Here is a 24,135-nt window from a genome sequence, read left to right on the forward strand (position 1 = left end):
ATAGGGTCTGAGTCTCTGGCCTCAAGTTGTTGAAAATTAGAAGTTTGTTGAAACCAGCAATCCAGGCAGGATTGAGGAGCAGGAGAATCAAGTCCATAGGTCTGTCTGAGAGGAGTATGAACATAGGTCAAAACACATAGTCAGTCTCTAGTCAGTAGCTAGCCCAGCATAGGAAGGTACCTTTGTTGCTGTCGCTGTGGCCATAGCACCCCAAATGCTCTAAGTCAGGGCACAAAGAATTCTGAATAAACACAGACCTTCCAAATCTCATTTCTGAGGTTCTGCTTTGAGATGAGAAAATGCTGACAGATTAGACAGAAACATAGACTAAGTTCTACATTATATGTAGAACATTTTTATGGCTTGTCCAAATTCGGTGAACATGTAGCACCCTTCCTATTTATGCGGCGATTAGCATGTTAATTGCAGCACATATATAACACATAGAGTGGGCCTGAGTGACATGTTTGGACCCCTCTCTTCAGTGTGTCACAGCCAGGTGGTATTTGTAACTCCAACCTTTGTTTAAATAATAAGAATATCTTTCCCTCTTGAACTGAAACTAGTGATATATAAAGATGCAAAGTACAGTTCATAAAGTTCAGGCTATGCACATAGCAGCATTTTAATAGATGCAGTCTGTTGGCTTTGGATTTAGGATCCAGATACCTTGTTCCCAGGAGGGACCCACCCTCAGACTGACCATGACCTTTCCATTCAATAATAGGCAAATATATTGATACACAGTGATAACAGAAAAGAAGCAATGCAAACAATCGAACAGTTCTATATATCTACCAAAGCCTAGGGCTGTCATCAGAGTCAAAGTACATCTGGCCAGCATGCAGTCTTCACTCTGAGGCTCTTTCTCTTAGGTGTCAGATGTCAGCTGTCTGGAGGTGGGATGCCAAGGCCTCCCCGCCCCCCCACAGTGGGGTGTATGAGATGGGCTGGTTGTATTCCCTCTGTCCCTGGTGGGCTTGGGGACCCTTTCTGGGGGATAAGGATGGGGGCAGGTGGGATTGGGGACCCTTCTTAGGGAGAAGGATGGAAAGGAATAGAAGGAGGGACCCTCTGTTATTTTTATGTTTCTACTTTTGTTTTCTCCTTCCTTCTTAATGACTCCTGATGACTCTTCGTCCATGGCTCTCTTGGGTTGGTTTTCTTTCTGTGGTCACATGTCCATGTAGCCTGTCAGGCCTTCTCCTAATTTGGTCTGTTCCCCCAAAACCGGGCCTCAGGCTCCCCTGCTCTGAGGTCTTGTTAGCTGGTACCACTTACGTTATGGGCAGTATGGTACATACTCCCCTGGTTCCCAGAATCTGTCCTTGTTGTGTTAGACAACCTGTCTGCCTTGAAGACTGTGATCTTGTGTTATGGCATGCTCAATTCTTAGGCTGTGTCCATCTGTTGGCCTTGTTGTCTATCTGTTGTCCATCTGTCCATCTGTTGGCCCTGCTTCCCCTGCTTCCAGGGCTGGGAGTGCCCTGGAAGCAGACAGGCTGTCTAAGGCAACAAGGGTATGTCTAACACAGGCTGTCTAACACAACAAGGGGCTGTCTAACACAACTCTGGGTGTTAGAACCAAGCTCTTAGAAATTAATTAACCTCTGCTGCCCATCTTGGCCCCTTTTAATGCATATATCTATACCTATAAGCCAGTTCCCAAAAAACAAACCTTTCCATGTCATTTTTAAGCCAACACAGTCTTGTACTGCCTTTTTGGTTTGAGAATTAGACAATCTTCCAGGCCTGGCAAGGTGTTTTTTGTTATGACATGAAATCATTGACATGTTCCAGATTATCGTGCATATTACATAAGAATTTACACAAAATCGTGCTTCCCTGAACACCAAAGAAACAGAAACAGTTTCTTTGAATTGAAATCCACAAACACACTGCCTAGCAAGCTCTGTGCCCATGGTGCCCTGTGTCTCTGGTACCTCTCACAGTTCCCATTTGTTGTCTTGGCTTTCTGCTTCTGATGGTCATAACCTGTTGGCAATAAGTGTTTCAGGCCTTGTCTTTTCAACTAGGGAAACCCCTTGGGCTATGCAATTTAGCTTTTAACTTCATTTTTCTTTCAGTACTTTAAAGGGCTTGATTGCTGAGGGCCTTGTCACATGGGACACTTGGCACGTGTTTTATCTGAGAAGTAGTAAGCATTACTGTACCAGATTAAGAATTAGAAAGTATTCTGAATAGCCGCATATAAATGCTTATAATGATCTCAGGTTGCTCTGGACAGGGATGGAGTTGTCTGTGCCCCCTTCCCCATCTACTGTTGGGTGCTGCAGCTTGCATGTTTCCCTGTGAGGATGTGCAACCCCTATGCCTGCAGCCCGCACCCTCCCCACTGCCTGCCCAGTGCTGCCTAGCCTGGGAGCCCCTGCCCCTGGTACTAGGGAAAGAAGATCTCTGCCATTGTCAGTGTGTTAAGGGAGGCACAGGGAGCCAGTTCAAAACTTTAGTGCAGTTTTGGGGCTGGGACTCAGAATCACTTGATTGCAGCATGCTGGAGCTGGTTCAAGACTCTGGTGCAGTATGGGGGCTGGGACTAATAATCAGCTGGTTGTCCATCCCAGCCTTGGCACTGTATTTGAGCCAGTTCAAGACTCCACAGTGGTACCAGGGCTGGGACTGACAGTGAGCTGTGCTCACATTATCACCGTGGAGTAGTCTGATGATAGCTGAACACGTGTTCGTTAATACGATCTGGAGATACTTTCCCTACAAAAAGTCCTAACTTTGCTACAGTATGATTGCATTTAGCATGTGTTGTACTGCTTGAATGCGCAGACATTTGCATTTTAAGTGCAATTAACTTGTCCTAAGCGTAACGTGCAGCATAGCCCTGAGGGTTGTCTAAACTGCAGGCACAGCGACTGCCATGTCACATAGCTATACCCACGCTATCATTACTTTAGCCAGCTTGGGGATGGTAGCAGGCCAGCTACTGCATCTTGGTTGGGACCTAATTTAGGTAGTTTAAAGGCATCTACAGTCTTCCATCTCCTTGTAGGGTAGACACATGACTTTTTCAGCTGATCCTGACAACTAGCACGGGGTAGGCTTTGCATTTTTTATGAAGTGATTGCCTCTGGATTCAAGGCTTACCTGATGGCACCTTTCAGTATATGACACCTCTTCAGACAAGTGGTACACAAACACAGCCAGATAGGAAATTCTACAGACACACATACAAAGGTGAAACCTTTGTGATGAACTTATAATCTTTTGTGTTACATCATTGGTGCTGAATGACTGAGGTTAATTGAAGAGTCACTGTAGCAATACCGCCAAAAGCTCTCATTGTTATTTTTAAAATTGAAATAAATTGCTCTCTGGCTGAGGTTTTACCTGTCCACTCTGTGCCTGGAGTGAATTCTTGTAATTGCGTTGAAGACATCCTAAAGGAAAATTGGGACAAATCCTATACTGAATGTGTGTGAACAGGAATACGTTACAATGCCTGCATGAAAACTTTGTCAAGGTCTGGGGGCAGTGGTTTTTCCATTGCTAAATATGTAGTGTATTAGTTTCCATCTTCCAAGTCAAAAATAGAAAATTAAAGTCACAAATGCAATATGTAGCTGATGAAGATGATCTGTATGGTGTGTGTGTGTGTATGTGTGGGCAGGGGGGTGGAGGGGACACCTACTTACAGTAAGGAGCTGCTTATGGTATTATTGTTGATGATGTTATTACCATCAAATGGTTTGTATCGTGAATTCCATGGTTCTTATAAAGAATTTTTAATAGAATGGCACTTCATTATATTAGCTTTTGACAGCTGTATTATTAAAAAGAATCAATAAGCAAATACCACAATAGCAACAGGCAATACATTTGTAATTTCCTGTGCAAGCTACATAAATCTTAGCTCCTAGCAAGCTTTAATTGTAATAAGATATGCGCAAACATTTTGGGTCCATGCGGGTAAATTCATAATGTCCGAGCTCCATCAAACTGTCTATAATGCAGCAGTCTCCCAAAAGAACTTTGATGTATTCCTCAAGGGATTTGGGTAATTTGAGGCTACCTACGTGCTAGAATGAAAACATCACTTTAAATCTACTTTTAAAGGCTTAGTCTATTTTTTTTTTTTTTGCTTGTAAGTCAAGTTAATGGTAAAAGCAACACTTTTTAAATGAGGATTGAACTCTGAAGCCTCAGCTGTATATTGTAGTAAGTGGTTCTGTGGTCGCTTATGGGTGTCCAGTGAAACCTTTCTCTACAACCACAACTGAGCTCATTTAGCAGCTGTCTTTTGGTGAAATGGGCTCCTTCTGAAGGTGTCCTGGTGGTGCCGGTGGTAGGAATGAGAACAGTGCATGGGACACTGCAGCGATATGGAAGGAGGCTGAATTATTATATAGCTGGCTCTTCTGTTTCTCTTTCCTTCTGGGATATTCTCCGGAAGAAGACAGGGCTGTTCTCCATAGGCAGCCAGTCAATAAAAGGCCCACACTACATTTGAGTGCCAGGGCCACAACACAGATCCAGAGCAAGGTGCAGAAAATTAGAGAGATTTAATTTTTTTTCCATCCAAGCCAATATCAGGTCTCTCTCCTTAGCTCTATGTTTGAGGGACTCTAAATGTGAAAAGATGACAAAGATTTGTCTTCCCTCCTTTTCATCCCTCCAGCAAACTCTGTAGAGTCATCTGAGGATATGGGTGGCAAGAAAAGTTTTTGGCTTCCTGGCATGCCTTGAATGTCAGGAGGTTTCAACAAGTAGAAATACACCTTTGACAATGGAAAAAGCAATCGGGACTCATGGTAGAGGTGACATCTTTTATTAGATCAACTAGAAAAAATCTAGTTGGTCTAATAAAGAGATACCATCTTGACCACATGTCCTGATTGCCTTTGCCTCTAGACCAGTACGGCTACAACCTGGATACCTGACCCATGAGACTGGGGTACTTATTGCTATTGCGGTAGGTATTACCTGAAGGCTTTCCATTAGGATGAACTGTCATTTGGGATGGGATGGTGAAAAAACACAGCCCCACCCCTCAAAATAAACCTGAGAAAATAAGGGAGGGAAAGAAGGGAAGTATTTCTATGACCCATTTTAGAGATGGAAAACTGTGATAGCAAGAGGTGAAGCAGCTGACTCAAGGACACACAGGAAATCAGTAGAAGACCTGGGAATTGATTATCTGTTTGGCATCTGATAACAAATTCATATTTTTTTTCTAAGTATTATGTTGCATTAAGTTAATCCTATCAGTAAAAGTATTCAGAGAATAAGGGACGATTTCAACATTTTTCCCACAAATACAATACTGTGTTCATAATCTTTAGGATTCAGTTGTCTGTAGAGAACACGCTGCTTTTGTTTTTATAGATGGTGGAAGCCTGAATTAAATATGCTACTTCACATACTGGCTCCTCATTAGGTATGGCTGGTGTCAGCTGGGTTTCTGCTGTTTCTCATATTCTAGCAGCAACTGTGCATTTATTTTAAATAACTCAGGCCTTTGATTTATAAGCTTTTCACAGAATTTCAGGAAAGTGGTGTCATGATGTTGAATCATTTTGTCCATGGTAGTAACTGCATGGTCTTTAGCACATTCTTTCCATAATCTGTTCCATAATATGTCTTGGACCTTAATCATACAATATACAGGCACTGGGGTAATATTTGGCTGACAGATCCACCCAACTTGTTGTATATGTTCTTGACTCTTCTCCTTCAACTGGCAGACATAATAAAATACTGAAAATGAGTCCCAGAACTCCCCAGCTTGGGACTCCTAATTTGTGCCAAGACTTTTATAAATTACTCTGGCAATGCAGAATGGTCTTAGACCAGACTGAGTTCAGTTAAAGTCAGCACAGTGGAAAGAGGCCTTTGTATAAATAGGAGTTGCTCCTGTGCATTGGAAGATGTGTCTCACAAAAATAGATTATTTAGATGATTCACATGGAGGGAGGAGGGGTATTTATTTATACCTGTGAAGAAATTTTAGCTAAAATATGATCGGTGTGTGTTTATTCTTACCTCTACATTTCTTAAATGGGTTTATAGGGGTGGTGTTTGCTCTTGTAGAGTTGGAAAGTCAGAGACATATGTTGAGAAATACAATGGAGATCACATCCCTTATTCCACATTCTTACTTGAGATCAGAACATTTTTTATTGCTCTTTGCAGAAGAGAATGTAGTAATTGCATATTGAAGCCAGGAATTGCATTTTCCCTAATATAAATGCACCAGAATAGCAAAGGCCATAGGGCTCCTGGATTTGAATAAGAAAGATCTAATGTTCTCTCCTGTGACTTGGATTGATTCACCCTTCCCCCCACCAAGCTAAGTACTGTACCTGTTTTAATAGGCTGTTGTGTTCTTTAAGAAAAAAAAAATTAAATCATCATCAGTCCCATTGATTTGTCTCTTGTGCTACTGCTTAAATTATTTGCTCTGGTGAACATTAAAAGAATGAAATTACATGTTTAGAGGGCTAATCACAGTACAAAATGTACAATAGAAAAAAATAACTTATTGAAGGCTGCTTTTTTTTTAGTGCTATCCAGTATTACTTATGTTGCCTGTCTCATAGCTAGTGATTTACTCACCATTTGCCTCTTAGATAACAGTCATTTTTTATTGACTTTAAAGCTTTGACCAAAGAATAAATGAAATCTGTATCAATTCCAGGTTTCCGCAGAAGACAGCTGAAAACCAGGCCTCCTCCAAAATAGTCTCCATTAGTCCTGGCTGTTCTGCAGTCAGAAGCACACTAATTTTATTTGGCAATAGCAGAGCTGGCCAGTTCAGAAGCTGCAGATCAGTCTGGGTGCAACATGCTGACTCTAATATCTGCGATGTGCTGGGACGCTACAGCCCTTTGTTGTTTCTGAGCCCAGGAAAGAGAGGTTCAACTGAGGTCTGGCCCAAAGCATTCATTGACCCAATGAAAGCGCTCTCAGTGCTAGCCTCGTGGTTCCCTACACTGGTTCGGTGTCCCCTCTTTCCCAATTTTGCAAACAAGTAGGTCTGAAATGACCCAGAGAAGAGGTGCCACCCTAGGTGTCAATCCAGACCAAAGCTCAATTTCTTTTCAAGCAAGATCCACCGATAATTTGGAGTTACTGTGATCAGTGTTGTCTATATTAGGTATGGGGTGGACAGACGACTGAGAGCTAGCTCTGATACTGGAAACAGTCTAGCTGTGTGGACAACTGCTTCTCAGCAAGGCAAAGTACCCCATGTAGAGCTCTGTGCTTTTGCAACAAAACTGCTTCTGATACTAGAAACAGATGCTATGCTAAATCCTTCTGCTACATTTCTTATATCTATGCTGCTTCCTCCATATTATTCAGATATATGCTTAGATATATACTGAGTGATCACCACCATTCCCAGTGGCTACTTCCGCATTATTCATCCAAGTTGGTTCAAATCCAGGATCCCTATGGCCTTCGCTATTCTGATACATTTATATTAGGGCAAATGTAATTCCTGGCTTCAATAGGCAATTGCTACACTCTCTCCTGCAATGAGCAATAAAAAGTACTCTGATCTCAAGTAAGAATGTAGAATAAGGGATGCGATCTCCATTGTATTTCTCAACATATATCTCTGACCTTCCAACTCTACAAGAGCAGACATCAAACCTATAAACCCAATTAAGAAATGTAGAGGTAAAAATAAATAAACAGCGATCATATATTTTAGCTAAAATTTCTGCATAAGTATAAGTAAATACCCCCCAACTGAATTATCTAAATACTGTAATCTGTTTTTGTGAGACACATCTTCCAATACAATTGTCAAGTGATTAGGAAGCTTTTCAAGGATGTCTGTACTGTTCTTCACATCTGTAGCAGGAGGGCTTAGGAAGTTACTACAAAGAACCTCAAGAGTAGAGAAACAATGGGAAACTTTAAGGATAATCCCTTTCCTTACGCTAATGAAATTCCTTCTTAAGAAATTACTTCCTACATGGAAAGCTTTAACGTAATCCCATATGTTGCCTCTGAAGGATGGATCTTTCCCGTTTTCCTGACATCATTGTGGTTAGCCTTAACATGATTACCAACCTTGGTTTTTAACTCATTTACTGACCAGAGTCTTTCATAGCTCAACTTAAGGGTGTCAAACTCCCCTTGTGCCCTGGGCTAGATCCATCCCAGAGCATGAGGAACCTGTGGTGATGCTGGGGGCAGCAGTGGCTCCAACCCAGAACTTGTGGCAGTGGTGGCAACTCTGGCTCTGAGCCATGTGGCAGTGGCTCTAGCTTCTGCTGCAAGCCTTGTGCTGGAGCTGGAGCTGGAGCTGTCATCACCTCATGCTCCAACTCCAGCTCCAGCTCCAGCACTGGGCACAGTGGCAGCTGGTGTCCAGGGAGGCAGGTCCTTGGCAGCGTCGATGGGTGAAGTGCCTGAGCAGTGACTGGGGCGGTGCCAGCCTTTGCTTGTCCTCCTGCCACTGACTGCCATATCCACTGGTGTCTGAGAGCCCCAGGTTCTCAGACATGCCACCCCCCAGCCCTGGTGGTAGATCGGGGGGTGGATAGAGTAAGTCCATTGGCTGGATTTGGCCTTGGGCTGTAGGTGTGACACACCTGCCTTAGCTAAAGGTACAAAAACTGGTCAAAGCATCTTCAATGTGCTAAAGTACATATTTGAACCAGAGCTCTATGGGGAGACTTGACCATTCACTCTGGTTGCTGGTGAGCAAAGTCCTGAGGCGAATTTATGATTCCATTGATTTCCATAGATTTAAGTACACACTTAAAGTTAAACACCTGTGTGAGTGTTTGGATGAAGGGGTGTGGAATTACTCATGTGCTTAAAATTAAGCAAATACTTTAACAATCTACTCAATTCTGGTTAGAGTGGAGGAGATGGGACTCTCTCTCTTTCCTTCTCTATTTCTCTCTCTCTCTCTTCCAGTTAATACTAGTACACAAAAACTATCTTGGTTTCATGATACAAACCATGATGCCTATTATGCTGTGAATTATAATTAGGGCATATTTTCAAAGACCCATCTGCCATTGTTCTGTATGAGTCCATGATGCCCGCAGCCTCCAAAAGATTTCTAATTCTGAATTGCTTTTTATGTAAATAATCTTTTTATCACTCAGAGTAAATTTTGGCAGGATCTTTGTGAAGCTGTAGCATCTGTTATGCCAAGATTACCTTTTTAGGTCCTAGAAATTAAATTTCTGCATTTTAAGAATAGTTTGGAGAACTCTTGTTGTCTAGAATTTCTTAGGACTTAATTGGTATAAAACAGTGGTACTCCGTCTTTTGACCGCACTGGCCTGATTAGTGGTATGTGGCCAGTCTGTGGGCTGGGTTGGACCCCGTACTGCCCTGCATGCTGAGATTGGGTCCTGGGGCCCCGTGTCACCTCTGCATGCCAAGACTCGGGCTCTGGGCCATGCGCTACTTCCACCCAGCTCCACACACTGGGATTGGGCTCCATGCCACCTCTGCACACCAGGATCTGTCTTTGGGGCACTGCACCACCTCTGCCTGCTCTGTATGCTAGGAATGGAGTCCCAGTGCTGCATGCTACCTCTGCTCAAATCCTCACAGTGGGATCAGGACCCCAGCATTGCCTCTGTCCAGCCCCATGCACCATGATCGCGCTTTGTGCACCTGATCCTAGTGTGCAAGGCTGTGGCTGGCACGGCATCTCACGGAGCCTTGGGGGGCCCCACAGCCCCAGTTAACACTGCACTGGGGCTGGATTCGGTCCATGGGCTGGGGGCTGAGCATCCTTGGTATAAAAGATTATTAGCTATGGCTTAAAAAGAGCTTTCGCCTGCTATTGTGGTTCAGCGGTTGAATCCTTATCTACTAGTGGGAGACACGGTTTTTTTTCCCCCCAGACACACATACAACTACCGCCATCAAGGCACCCAATGTCTGGATACCATTTAGCCTTTGCTTGCTTTCTAAAGGGGAGATGGGAGGTCTGGGCAGCCTCCACTCCTCCATACTCCCGCCAGGGCGTACATGTTGATGGTCCTGGTGACCGCCCATACATATACCATGATCCAGAAGGATCGATGGTTGCCTACTGTTTGAGAGAGAGCTTTCCCTCTTTTGGTTTTTCGGACATTTATGAACCAGTTTTATTGAGGGTCTATAAGAGATGAAAAAACCCTTTAATTTCTACAGTTACTATGGAAGCAGCACTTTAAAAGCACCAGAACAATTTGGCAACAGTAACAGTATTGTTGTTCTGAAGTCTGTTTCTCATGACTTCTTGTGAAAATGCAGGATGGCTAGATTAAACAGTTTTTTCCACTTGGATGTTTTGTGTTAGGATGAACCTCTGTATATGTCTCACGCTCTCAGGACATTTGTTCTATTGATTGGAGATGTGCCTTTCTGTCTTACATTAAAGTCCACATTTCTTTCTTGGTTCAGAGTACTTACACCTCTGCTTCTATAAAATGACAAGCTATGTGCCAGTCCACGGGAAGGCTTTAGCTTTGTGTAAAACCTGTGTATAAATATCTAGTACGGGCATAAGTAATGTGAACACTTAGTAAGGCTGGGAAAATAGTTTACTGAACACTTTACAGTGACAGAGAATATAATTTTGACTTTGAATAATGAGTTTAAAATTGACCATTCTTCATTCTTTGAACATTACTCCCAAATTCAGAATGGTTGTATTTTTGCTAAGGTTGTTATCATCACTTATATTCATATTGCTGTTGCTGGGTGGAGTCTTATTGTGGTAGATATTGTACAAACATAAGCAGCATGTTAAAAAAAGCCAAAACTACTTGTTTCCCAAGGAAACTCCTTGTTATGTTTAAATATACAGTCATCTAAGCCATTATCCCTGAAAATGTGAAAAAAAATGATCAAAATCTAGGAATGAGGCTGTCACCCTCTATGTGATATGCCATTTCTTCAGCTTCTGCTTATTGTTATTTTACCTTTTGCTTGCATTAACTGTCAGTGCTTTAAAACACAATTAGCATTATGTTCAATTTCCATAGCCATATAATGAGTTAAGCAAATCGAGGATGGTCAGAGTTAGTTTAACTACCCCTGGGAATTTCATCCAAGCACAACTGCAAATACCTATCTCTTCACCAAAAAGAAAAAAGAATCCCTTTTTAGGGGCCTTTGTGTCCTCTGGCACTTATCTCCGAGGTGCCTATTGATTCTGATGCTTCAGATATCAACTGAAAAATTGTATTGATTCCAAAAAAGTTCTATAAACCTTCATGAACTTGAGAAATGAGCTGGTAAAAGAAAATCTGTAGTCAGCTTGGAGCAGTTTGGAAGGGATAGAGAATCCTACAGCTCGAGGATGGTGTTGGGGTGCTTAACATTATCAGCTTCATCTGAAAAGACCGAAGATGATGCTGAACAATTCTCCCCATATTACTTTTCAACATACAGTGTTTTTGCAGCTAGTACGTACTGGTGTTCAGTCATACTGGGATGTGAACAGATTGGTGTTCTCACTCCTGCTTTCTTTGAATGTGATGACAGCATCAATCCAAGTCTGCATGTTAAAGGACCTTTATGCTAAATTCCACAAATATGAGCTTCTTTAGGAGGCAGATTTTACACATAAATATAACCCTTGCAGTGCAAATTGTCTCCCTTTCCAAAGGGCCTTGCTGTTTGCAAGAGAAGAAAATGTGTAGCTTACTGTTTCAGGCAGGTTAAGTTCTACTACTCTGTTTACTACCTTCCTCCAGACAACGTGCTTTCTCTCTTAGCCAAAGATGGGTGCCTTTTATACAGGTGATTTACAGGATCGTAGAGCATTTGCCTTGGTGCCTTTAGCAATGTTTAAAGCAAAGATTCTCAACTGGCATGCTGTGAGACCCACCCAAGGGTGCTGCAGCGCCCAGCCCCTGTGCCAGGAGGAAAGCGATCTCTCTTCTGGCCTTACGCCACATGTCCCAGGATACCGCAGTCAAGCAACGCTGACGGCTGCTCCCTGCCCCCCAGTAGCTTTCACCCAGGCCACTCTTGCCCTACCAGCAACAAACTGCTGTGCATGGGCAGATGCAGGGCTGCACTTTTAAACCCAGTTCATCCCCCACTGTTCCCAAACTCCTGGGGTTAGCAGGAGGGGCTGCTCCAGTCGCTAGCATGCCAGCTGCCGGAGGAGTAGCCATGGTGGCAGGGGCTGTATTTGCCCCTTTAGGTATAGGTGAGGAGCAGGGCATGGTGATCCTGCTTCTGCCACCCTCCCCCGGCACCTGCTAAATATTAGCTCAGTGTTTCTCAGCAGTGCTGCTAAATTCCAAAAAACTTATGGAGGGGTGCCATAGGTAAAAAGTTTGAGAACCACTGTTTTAAAGCACAATACAATATGCAATATACAGGGCAGAGAATAAATTGAAACAGTTTAATTCTTAGCCCATTTTAGTGGGGAGCTTTAGGAGTCTTTTTTTATTTCTTTTTTTGCTAGTCATTTACTGAGTAGAATGATATATTTTCATTGTATATGCCAATTGTATTACAAACATAATGATATTTAAAGTTGGGAAAGATGAAGCAGGAATTCAGTAATTAGTCTCTCTAAAAAGAAAGCAATGACAAGATGCATTAATGATTCATTTAAGGGGGGGGTGTAAAAAGTAATTTAAATTAGTGCACCTGTTAATTTGGCAGCCAAACCAAACAAAACACAATTATACATTTGGAAAATTAATATTTCTGGCAATGAAGCGAAGCAGCAAATACAGCTCTTGAATAAAAACCAGAAACTGTACATGCATAGATCTCTGTCATTAGGGAACCTTTAATTTTGCATCTTGTTTCTAAGTCAGAATAACTTGCAGTTAAAAGTAACATTAAAGTTTTCCTCTCTAAGTTTTCTTTCCTCCAAAACTCTGACAGTATGGTGTGATATTGTTTCCAAAGACTTTTTATAAAACCCCCAAGGAACACTAAACCATCGTTTTATTAGGGAATTAGTCCAAGTAATCCCTCTATCCTGCTTTCTGCCTGACTTCAGACTAGTATGGCTAACTACCTCTCTCTGTTTCTGGCAATCCCGCTATACTTTAGTGATGCTCCATACCGCTCAGCCCAGCACAACTTCTGAGCACATGATACAATATCCTGCTCCAGAGTTGGATGCTACAAAGGAATAAGCAGATTCCAGATTGAAACATCAAATATAAAAACATGCGCTCAACTGGAATATTTCCTGCATTCTCTATTTTGTGGTCATGTGCTGCCATTTCAGCTTTGGTTCGTGTATGCTCTGTGTCTATATACATCTTACTTTCAGTCATGCAGAACGGCAGGCAACTTACAGGCCATGTATGCTACATTAGTAGCTCTGTGCCTGCACATCATACTATCTAATTTCATCCATTGACCTGTAAGGGTCAGAAAAACTGTGAGGCTGGTATAACAAATGAAGGGTGATAACTTTAGAAGTGTACTTGTAACCAGTAGAAGTAGTGTAGTGTAGTTTACAGCATACCTGACGGTCATGACCAGCTTATGTACCTTGTCGTGCATCCACAGATGCATCTCAAGCAGGGCCAAAAAGGTGATCCTCCCCCTCTATGCGGTGCTGGTCAGGCCGCAGTTGGAGTAATGTGTCCAGTTCTGGGCACCACACTTCAGGAGGGATGTGGACAGCATTGAGAGGGTCCAAAGGAGGGCCACTCGCTGATTGGGGGACAGCAAGGCAAACTCTACAAAGAGAGGCTACGGGGCCTGAACCTGTTCAGCCTTCACAAGAGAAGGCTGAGGGGGGACCTGGTGGCTGTCTATAAACTCACTAGGGAGGACCAGCAGGGTTTGGGAGAGACTTTGTTCCCCCAGTGCCCCCTGGGGTAACAAGGAATAACGGCCACAAGTTGTTGGAGAGTAGGTTTAGACTAGACATCCATGAGAACTACTTCACGGTCAGGGCGGCTAGGATCTGGAACCAACTTCCAAGGGAAGTGGTGCTGGGTCCTACCCTGGGGGTCTTTAAGAGGAAGCTTGGCATCTTCCTGGCTGGGGTCATTTGAGCCTGGTTTTCTCTCCTGCCCAGGGCAGGGGGTCAGACCTGGTGATCTACAAGGTCCCTTCCGACGCTACTTCTATGAACCTATGAATTATCTATGTAATATCAGCAGTTATTAAATATTTCTTCAGAATCCTTTGCAATTATTATTTATTAACTACAGACAGAAGAATAGCAGTCCTGTGGTGAAAGTGCCCACCTGGTTCTCAGGAAATGTGCATTCAGTTTCCCTTCATATTGTAGATCTTCTATCTGAACTTCAACAATGTTACTTTTACTTTACAGTTAGGGCTGCCAGGCTGTGGATGGGCTCCCAAGTGAGGTGGTGCTGTCTCCTACCTTGGGGGTCTCCAAGAGGAGGCTGGACAGATATTTGGCTGGGGTGGTATGATGCCAGCACCCGTTCCTGCTTGGAGCAGGGGGTTGGACCTGATGATCTGTTTAGGTCCCTTCCGACTGTTGCCGGCACAAGGTGCCCGAGGGAGGCAACAATTGGGTTCGTTGCCCGGTGTGCGTCGCGTCAAATAAACACACTGGGGGAGAAGCAGACAGAGTTTATTTGAGCTCAAGTAAAAGGCACAGGGAGACTGTATGGTCTCAAATCCTGCACACCTAACCCTGCAACAGCGGGATCTTTATACCCTGGTCAGTTTCACTGTGAGTGATTTTCCACCAGCTGGCCCCCCTCTTTCTCCCCTTTCCCTCCTACTTTCTCTCTCTGAGCGGTGCCCTTGCATTCCACAGATAACAGTTTTAGCTCGCCTGCTTTCCAGAAGGACAGGAGATTGCAGGTGCCAAAGAAAGGGTTACAAAGGTTGGGCAGGGTGGGGTTTTGGCTCGTCTGAGCCTGGAGCAGAAGGACTTCCTCGACACTCGTGGTCTTCCATCCCTCTGAGTTACCCAGGGTTATGCCCAGTGACACCAACACAACCCTAAGTACAATGATACTATGAATAAGTTTGCAGGGCTGATGTGGCCTTTGCTGGGCAACAGGTCAATTGAACGCATTGGCCTGCACTGCTCTGTATGGACTATCCCCTGACTAGAAAGCAGCATATCGTTCGGCTCATGCAGCGCTAGAGACTGCTGAGTGGCAGTGCAAATTAGCCTGCCCCTTACAGCGTTGGGAAGATTGGTACATTGCTTCCAATTCAGGATTTAGCCCCCGTAAGTGGTGTCTTTGGGGGTGCTGCTGTCTGACACGGTAAATCTGTGGTCAGACATCATCAGACTCTCCATGTCTCAGTCCCCCATCCATAACTTGGGGATAATAGTACTTCCCTGCAACAAAACTTTATCTGCATATAAAATGAACTGTTCCAAACAGGAGATTTTACCACACCTTCAACTCTCCTATGAAATACTTACTTTCATTTCTACCCAAGAGAACTTTTACAGCCTTTTCTCCTATGCCTGAAAAGGGTGCTTGTGCCCAAAAGCTTGCAATTCAAGATTTTTTTTTTGCAAAAATTTGGTTGGTTTAATAAAAGATATCACCTCTGCCATGAGTTCTGATTCCCTGCAACAGAAACATTTTCTGAGGATAAATCCATTAAAGACTTCTTGCAGATGCTGTGGTAATTGTGGCTGTATAAGACTGTAAGAGAAACCGTTTGCTCAGAATTGTACAAACTGAGCTGCAGAAACAAAGCTACCCCACAGGCCTTAAAACTGAAGCAGCCATTAGGAAAACATAAGCAAAAAGAGATCTTACTCAAAGGATTTATTTAGCAATGAACATTACTGGCTTTTAAATATCAGATTTATGTGTAACAGTAATTTTTTGACTTCAGTGATGTAAAACTGGCAGGCATGCAAGAAGAGATGAAGTTTCAGGAGGGATTTGAATGAGGAAAGCTTATTGGCTTTTGTGTATTAGCATAAATAATGATTTCCTTTAGAATAAACATAGTGCTAATAATGCACAGTGTGACTCCATGATCATTAAAAAAGACTCTCTCTACAGAGGTTGAAGGCAGCACAGGGAACCAGAAGGGAAATTTATTATTATTTGGTTCCACTGTGGTAAAGCCTTGGAAACCCAGTCAGTAATTCATGGGTGCAAATGATTAGGCTTGCTGATAAAACCAGGTGTGCCATTTTCAGCAGACAAAGCATGTCAATCATCTACTGTCAACCTGTGAAATTACTGAATGCATCACATTGGATCTGTGAACTGACAAGCATCCCTGGCAGGCAATGCTCATTTTATCAGAGTACCAACCAAATGAATTGTGCTTAATTTCAAAATAACAGTTGCAGCCTGCTACATCTTTGGCTCTTTTTCTTCCTTGCAGGGTCAATGATTGTATCTTGCGGGTGAATGAGTTTGATGTGTCGGAAGTCTCGCACAGCAAAGCAGTGGAGGCACTAAAAGAGGCTGGGTCCATTGTGCGATTGTATGTCCGTCGAAGAAGACCTATTCTGGAGACTGTTGTAGAGATCAAGCTGTTCAAAGGCCCTAAGGGTAAGCATGAAAAAGAGAACCTTTTTGTCTCGACATTTTGCTGCATAATTTAACTCTTTGTTATACTCTACCTGGTACCTCAACCTGAAGGGTTGCAGACTGGCTGAGCTGCTGTTGTGTGTTGACAGCAGAAGTGAAATGGTTCTGGACTGCAAGGTTTGGGGCTGTTGGTTGTAGCTGTGTTGGTGTAAGGACATATGCAGACAAGGTTCTTTGGGTAAATGTGATATCTTTTATTAGACCAACGAAATAGTTGGAAAAATTGTTCTTTGCAAGCTTTCAGGTACAAACACCCTTCTTCAGGCACAGGGAGAGCCTGTGTTTGTACCCAAAAGCTTGCAGAGAACAATTTTTCCAACTTTTTAGTTGGTGTACTAAAAGATATCACATTTACCCAAAGAACCTTGTCTGCCTTGAGACTGCGAGGACATTAGTTCAGGATTTCATGTTTTCTCTGCAGCTGTCGTTAGCCCTGTAATAGTATGTTTAAAATTCAGGTAATTAAGGCACTCTGGTCCTTTTTAGTTGATAAAATGATGATTGCAAAAACTGTTCAGTTCTTGCAGAAGAAACACAGGGATGCAGCAGAAATGTCTGTCTGTAAAATGTCAGACACTCCTCCTTCTTCCATCCTATCTCTGCTAAAGCCTCAGCATTTACCTTTAAATTTAGGACACTGTTGGATGTGGCTGTCTTGAATTCCTCTTATTTCAAAAAGGTCATATGACCACCTCTGACTTCTCCTTCCAAAGGTTTCCGTAGGTTTCTCTCTTCTACACCTATTGTTGAAATGATAAGCAGTAGGAATGCTCAAGATAGAAGGGCTGTGCTTTATTAGGCAATATTTTTTCCCTGCATCAAAATGCCATTGACCATCTAGGTTGAAACCTTCACTGCCCACAGACATAAATCTACCATATCGTCTTTGACTGCTGAACTCTCTGGCTGCTGGAGGGAAAGACTTTCTGAATCGCAGTATTTTATGGAAAACTGAAAATAAAATTACCTGTTCCAAAGTGATTCTATGTTTATGTAAAATGTTTCTCATTACCGTTTGTCTGAAGACATGCTTTTTATTTCTTAAAAACTCTTTTAATCCCATTGCTTATTCTTACATGAAATTGCCTTTTTTAACAGTCTCTTAATTTGCATAGGTAGTAGCACCGACCGAACTTTCCTTTAAAAGAATGTATTTTGGCAACTTTGGATACTAATCTGAGATTATATTTGGTTACTGTGATTCATTGAAACTTCTTGAGACATTGTTCAATGGACTACTGAAAGACAGTGCTGCGCCCTCCAGTCTTGCATATCAGTATTTAAGAATATCATGTCTACTATTCCCAAACTTTAAATGTTCATTTGTGGGAAGAATTTTGCCCTGAGAATCCAGAATTTTGTAATAATACTAATTGGACTTTCAAATGCAAAATAACCTATTCTGGGTCTGTCTCTATGTATATTGAATTGCAACAGTTCAGGGAGCATTGTTTTAAACAATGTGGGATTAAAGAAGTGAGTAGTTTAGCCATCTTTTTGAGCACCTAAGGCTAAAGTGACACATCGTTTCAGCTTTTGATGTGACACTAAGAAATGATTTATCATGATTGGCCCAGTAACTGCACTGTAGAAGTGAAAAGATATTAGCTTTTGCTAATAAATTCTTGCCAAATATTTTCATTTAGGGTGTATTGCTGGAAAATAGATATGCATTTTACTACCGGTACAGAACCAAGTAAACACACAAAAGAGAGGCATTTATGATAAACTGAAGATGTTTTACTATCTATTGCTTCAAACATTGAATTGATATTTCTACTGTTATGAATGGGTGTGTCTACACGTGCTTTTACGTGTGCATTAGCCTAATGTGCATTAAAGTGATTTACGCATCTGTCTACATGTGCATATGCTGATACATATTGACGTGGGTGGGTGAACCGACATGGGGCTCAAGTGAGTCCCAGCTCAATGGGTACACACTGCCTTGATGTCCATTAGTGGGTCTACATGTTCGTTAATATGATTTAGCAATTCGCACATAAATTTCATACCGTGAGCTAGTTTGTGTTGTCTGCTCTAGATGGCAGGGCTGGCCCCTTCCCTCTGCTTTCTAGTGGGAGCGGGGTGGGGAGACGGCCAGACACTAGCCTGGCATGGCCCCCTAAAGCTAAGAGGGCAGGGAGGGGGTTTATTCCCCCCTACCTCCCCTCTCCCCCTGGGGACCACATCTGGGGTCTGCCTGGCCAGGCAGAGCAGTCCCTGTCAGGGTAACCCGCCCCCCTTCAGTGGCAGGGGCAGGGGCGTGGCCAGAGCTGGCTGGCCATCATGGCCCCACCATCCTCCTACCTCGCTTGCCTGAGCTGCTCCCCTGGCTGGTGTCTGGCAAGAGCTGCTTCCCCCCTCCTCCCTGAGGCACACCCTGGCTGGGGTCCCTGTAGGCCAGGGTGGGGTGTTAAACCCCTCCCCAATCTTAGTTAGCAGCCTGCCGGGGCCTGGCCCAGGGTGGCCATCAGAAGACAGTTTTCTGCTACTCTGTCCTCTGTCTTCTGTTGATATGAAACCCAACAACTTTATGCCCTCTATTTCTCTCTTGGTTAGAGGAGGTTAGATGAACACCTTGCTGGGGTCGTTTGACCCCAGTACTCTTTCCTGCCGTGGCAGGGGGTTGGACTCGATGATCTACTCAGGTCCCTTCCAACCCTAGAAACTATGAAACTATGAAAAATAGAGAGTATAAAGGCATAAGGTTTCGTATCAATAGAGGACAGAGGACAACCAGACCGTCCTTTATGATGTCCAAACTAGCCTGGCCACACCCCCCACCCCTGGTCAGCTTCCCTCCAGCCTTGCAGCTGTTGCAGAAGGGAAGGGAAGGCTCCTTCTAGCACCCCCAGCTTCTGGCCTGAGCCACTGTAGACATATGCCTGCATTTCCAGTATCAAAAGGAAATGTCTATTCACTGCAAGTTGGTTCAATCTGTGCAGTTTAGACTACCTGCAAAGACTGAATTAGTTCAGGTTCGGGCTTTTTGAATGTCTGTCCTTAGCCTCAGAGATCATCTAGTCCAACCCCCTGCCTGAGGCAGGATCCCTATCCAAACATCCCATACAAGCTAATCTAACCTTATACGTAAGACCACCCTCAACCCTGACACAACATAGGCCTAACACCCTAACCTGCCACTAGTAAAGCAGGGAAAGCATGGCAGCCAATGCCCTGCTTCTATAAAATGTTGTCAATGTACATGTAAAATATACAATTCTATTGTTAAGAGCTAAGTATCTATTTTTCTATTTTAGCATTTCTGAGAGTAAATAACTGGAAATTAGTTTTAAAATGTTAAAGTAGAATAACCAGCTCCTGGCAAGGACAATGTTTTTTGCTTCCATAACTCCTGTATAGTACATGAGAAGGAAGCCAGAGGAAATGAAGGAAGCATAAATATCTGTATCTATATCTAGATATAGATATACAGATATACCCATATAATTTATATTGTTCTGTTTTAGAACACTCCTTGCATCCGGAGCTCAACAGCTAGTTTCTGACGTAAGTATGTATGTATCTGTTACTGTATTTTCTTGTATACACTACACCCTGGAATAAGATACACACCTTGTTTTTGATAGGCAGAGTAAAGAAAATAAGATGTTTACTTGTAATAAGTACCTGAGCGGCAGCAGATAGGAAGCCAGACCTGGTCACTGTTCCACTCCCTGTGGATCCTAGGTTTTACTTTGGTTTTACCCCATAAGCAGTAGAAACTGCTCCTACTGTATTGTACACTCCAGTTTCCAGCACTTGGTTTTTGGGGAAAAAGTGAGTGTTATATGCAAGAAAAGATGGTGTGTGTATGTATTAGAAAAGTCTTATCTTAAGCTTCATAAACAAAAACACTTTCTTATAAAGGAATGTATGTAAGGAAACTTTTTGTATCTTCTTCTTCTTCCCTCTCTTGTTCCATCTAAGCGGGGTTGCTGTTGCAGATCATGGCTCGGTCATACGTATCTTTTTCAACCAAATCCTTCTATCTCATGTCCCTCCCCACTATCTCACTCCATGTCATCTTCAGTCTTCCTCTTCCCCTTCTCCCTGCTAGTGCCATTCTTCTCCCACATATTCTTCCAGACTTCGTTACACATGCCCTTACCATGCCAGTCTCCTCTTTTATACTTTCTTAGATGCCTCCACTACCTTCACCAATACTTTGATGTAAGTATTCCTCATTTTATCCATCTTTGTCACTCCACACATGCATTTTTGTATAAAAAGCTTTACACACACACACATACACACACACGTATACATATGTCATATGCATATGCCTCTGTGTGTGCGTATGCACACACACATAGTGGGGTGGCCAAAGTTCCTAACCCTTCAAGCTGCAAGGCTAACCCTTCTTGCTATTATAGCAAAGCTGAGAGCCACAGGACACAAACTGATGAGATCTGCACGCAGCTCAAATACTAATTTTCTGTTAAATAAGAGTAAAAAATCAATAGGAAAACAACAGAGAAAGAAATGTTTTTAGTTAGCTATTTCTTTTTCCTTCAGATGTCTCATCTAAATTGTCTGGCAGTTGCAGGTATCTTTGTGGCTACAGTTTGCCAACACCCCCCCCCCCAATATATTTGGTATCTGTGTTTGTGATTGAAAAATTTGAAACTGATCTTTTTAAGTCTGTGGCATTTTTACCTGGATATTTCAAATTCTTATAAACAATGAATCAAGTCTTGAGAGGCAACTCTTGGAGTAAATTAGTCACAAAATAATTTGCCTGTGGATTCTTTGATATCATTGCCAGGAGCCATAGAAACCAGTTAGTATTTCTATACCCAGAAAGACTTGTAAATACTCACCTTATTCTCAACAAGCAAAACTGAGTGCATTTTTATAAGAAGCATAGTGAAATGCTAAGTGTACTATAACAGATATCTTTAAAATACTCCTTTGCCTGTCTTTCTTTATAAATGTACTGTTGACTTCTTTATTCACTGTGCTGAGAATGTGCCACATAAAACCTGAGCTTTGTCCTCTACAACATTACCTAAATTGGAAGGTCACCTGCTGTGCTTGTGTGTTTATGGGCAGTATGTTATACCTGTCAATGTTTGAAAGCTATAAATAAGGGATTTTACAGGAGATAAAGACAGAATGCATTTAATTTCAATGTAGGTGTGTAAGACTTGGGGGATATTTTTGGAGGTATTAAGTATAAAACATTTTAATGTTTTCTACAAATTAGTTTTACTAGGGATGGATGGCACATAAAATAATTTTCCACAATGCATAGGATCATGACTTCTGTATCTAGCAGCAGGACTGAAGCCAGAATATTACCAATATATTTTAAAGGCAAAACAGTTCAGCATCTGTTATATGGGGTAAAAAGACAGCCAGTAGATAGCCCCTCTTCCATGAGACTGTTTGGAGCAGAGATGGATGAAGATGTATGTGAACTGCTTAGCATACGTCCAGGTTTTCAAATGGTATCAAAGTAGCATGGTTACATATGACTGTGTGCATTCAAAAATTTGCCTTATAAGCTAGGGAGACATTCAAAAAGCCTGAGCCTGAATTGATTCAGTCTTTTCAGGTTAATCTAACCTGGCTAGGCTGAATAAGTTTTGTAACTAGACAGACATCCCAGAAATGCAGGCACATGCCTGCAGTGGCTCAGGCTAGAAGCTGTCTCTTCCCTTACACAGGGCTGAGCTGAGGGGGGTGTGGCCAGGACCTGGCAAGACACCATGAGGCGGGCTAGATTCTCCCCTTGATAACAGAGCATTTATCAGCTCTGTTATCAGCATTTAACACCTCATCAGAAAACAAAGCCTTGCTCATTACAAGCTCTTCTTTAAAAGCTTTTTCCAGCCTCTGGCTTCTTTACTATTCATTCCATCCAGGAACAGCTCACACACCAACTGCAGATGCTTCCTCAGCCTGACAAAGGGTTTTTAAACCTAAAAGCTTGCTAAGAATTTTTTTTCCAACTATTTAGTTTGTCTAATAAAAAAATCAGATTTACCCAAGGAACCTTGTCTGCCTTTTCCGAAGGAAGGAGTGTAAGAACTTTACCATCTGAGCTGCTGATTACCTCCAAAAAGCCCGAAGTGGACGCTGTCCTATCTACTTTACACAGCATGCTGGCTACAGTCTGTGCTGTGGGAAAGAGGAGGAAGGGATCTCTGCTTAAGCAAGGAGTGAGGGACGGGGAGGGGGGCACGGGGAAACCAGCAGACCCTGCTGTGCCTGCAGGTCTCTGCCGGAGCTCCAGCCAGGGAACAGAAGGGAAGGGCCAGCTCTGCTTTGGAGCAGAGAGCCCCACCCAGCCCAGAGAGCATGCTGGGATGCTGGGGAGATGGTTTAGCTTAAACCAGCAAAAGATGTGGGACAGACATTGAATAAATCAGTTTGACCCAAATCAGTTAAGTCTGATGCTACAGTCAACCAAGTTTATTTCAAACCCGTTTCAGCCATTTTCAGATTGGTTTATGTGCACTGAAGATCTGTTCTGTTACAGGTTTAAGCCAGTTTCTAATCACTTAAACCGGTTTATGTGTACTGTCTGCCCCCAGCTTGAGCCCTGCTTAATGTATGTGAGTTATCTTCTGTTATTTAGAATGAATATTGAAAGCTGGCAAAATGCAGAATCTGCCTTTGTATCAGTGCTGCAGAAATTATTTCCAGGACACATGTAGCTTTCAATCAAACACACAGTTTTTAGTAATTTGCTATTTTGAGGAAATGCATCTGCACAGCATTCATGAATAGCTGGTCTTTTGTTTGTTGGTGTGTTTCAAAACTCTCCCGCCAGAGCTTAGCAGCCAGTTAGTTAACAGTAGCAGCAGCATGTTACATGGGAGAGATGTGGAAGGTGACTTTCTGATTGAAAGTCCATGGGATTAAGGTTTCTAGGGGACTTGTGCACTTTTGAAAATTCTGTCCCTGAAAATACCATATAATATTCTTCCCTGCATTCAGGAACCTGGATTCTCTTTTTTTAAATCAGCAGAATAAAAACTGTGTTTGTTGCAGTGTTTGTCACAAAGAAAGCTGCACGCAAGAATTTATCACAGAGCACTGTCTAGAAAGCTGTTTGGCCAATGCTTGTAATGTAGCATGTGAATTAGCTTCCTGTGAGACCTTGCAAAAAGGTGTATTATCATTTTTGCTGTTGTTCTTTCTTATTAACAAAAGAATTACAAACTTTAGCAACATTTTCTGCAATACCCCAAGTGTTTGAAATTATAATGTACAAACCCATTTGATCATATTTGAGCATGCTAAAACAAAGGCGTTGCGTGCATCTCTGAGGCCTTGCGGAAGCTTTGCTGTTTTATTTTTCTGTACATTTAAAAAAACCCAAGCTATTGCATTGATTACTGATCGGTTTTAGAAGTTTAACTTGAGTTTTCATTCACGTTTTAAAGGATCAATCAGACAAGCCTGTGACGGAAACTCTGACCATGCCCTTAGGTACTCTGACCTCCTGTGAATAGATTATCCATAACCATTATGGCAACACAAATGTAAAAGCTTAAAGCTGCTGAAGCCTTTATGCTTCAAGTTCAGAGGCATTAGTGCCATCCTTTCCCACAGACAAAGTGCAGCCATGTACTTTCAGTCCAAATTGCTTTTATTGCACATCAGCAGAGGGTTGCAAAAGCAGAAGGGTGCACAG

General features: G+C 42.6%; 1 protein-coding gene across 17 annotated transcripts in view; it reads left to right on the forward strand.

Annotated features, from left to right (window-relative positions):
- The window catches only part of DLG2 (discs large MAGUK scaffold protein 2), a 1,617,582-nt gene that overhangs the window by 1,099,757 nt on the left and 493,690 nt on the right, over positions 1-24,135 (forward strand). For all 17 annotated transcript variants that reach the window (XM_090030660.1, XM_090030651.1, XM_090030653.1 and 14 more), the window contains one exon: positions 16,276-16,445. In XM_090030660.1, coding sequence (XP_089886786.1) covers positions 16,276-16,445 — 170 coding nt within the window. The remainder of the gene's footprint in view (positions 1-16,275; positions 16,446-24,135) is intronic.

Source organism: Crocodylus siamensis, chromosome 1 (genome assembly GCF_052110815.1).
Source record: "Crocodylus siamensis isolate JL-2025a chromosome 1, ASM5211081v1, whole genome shotgun sequence".
Lineage (NCBI taxonomy): Eukaryota > Metazoa > Chordata > Crocodylia > Crocodylidae > Crocodylus > Crocodylus siamensis.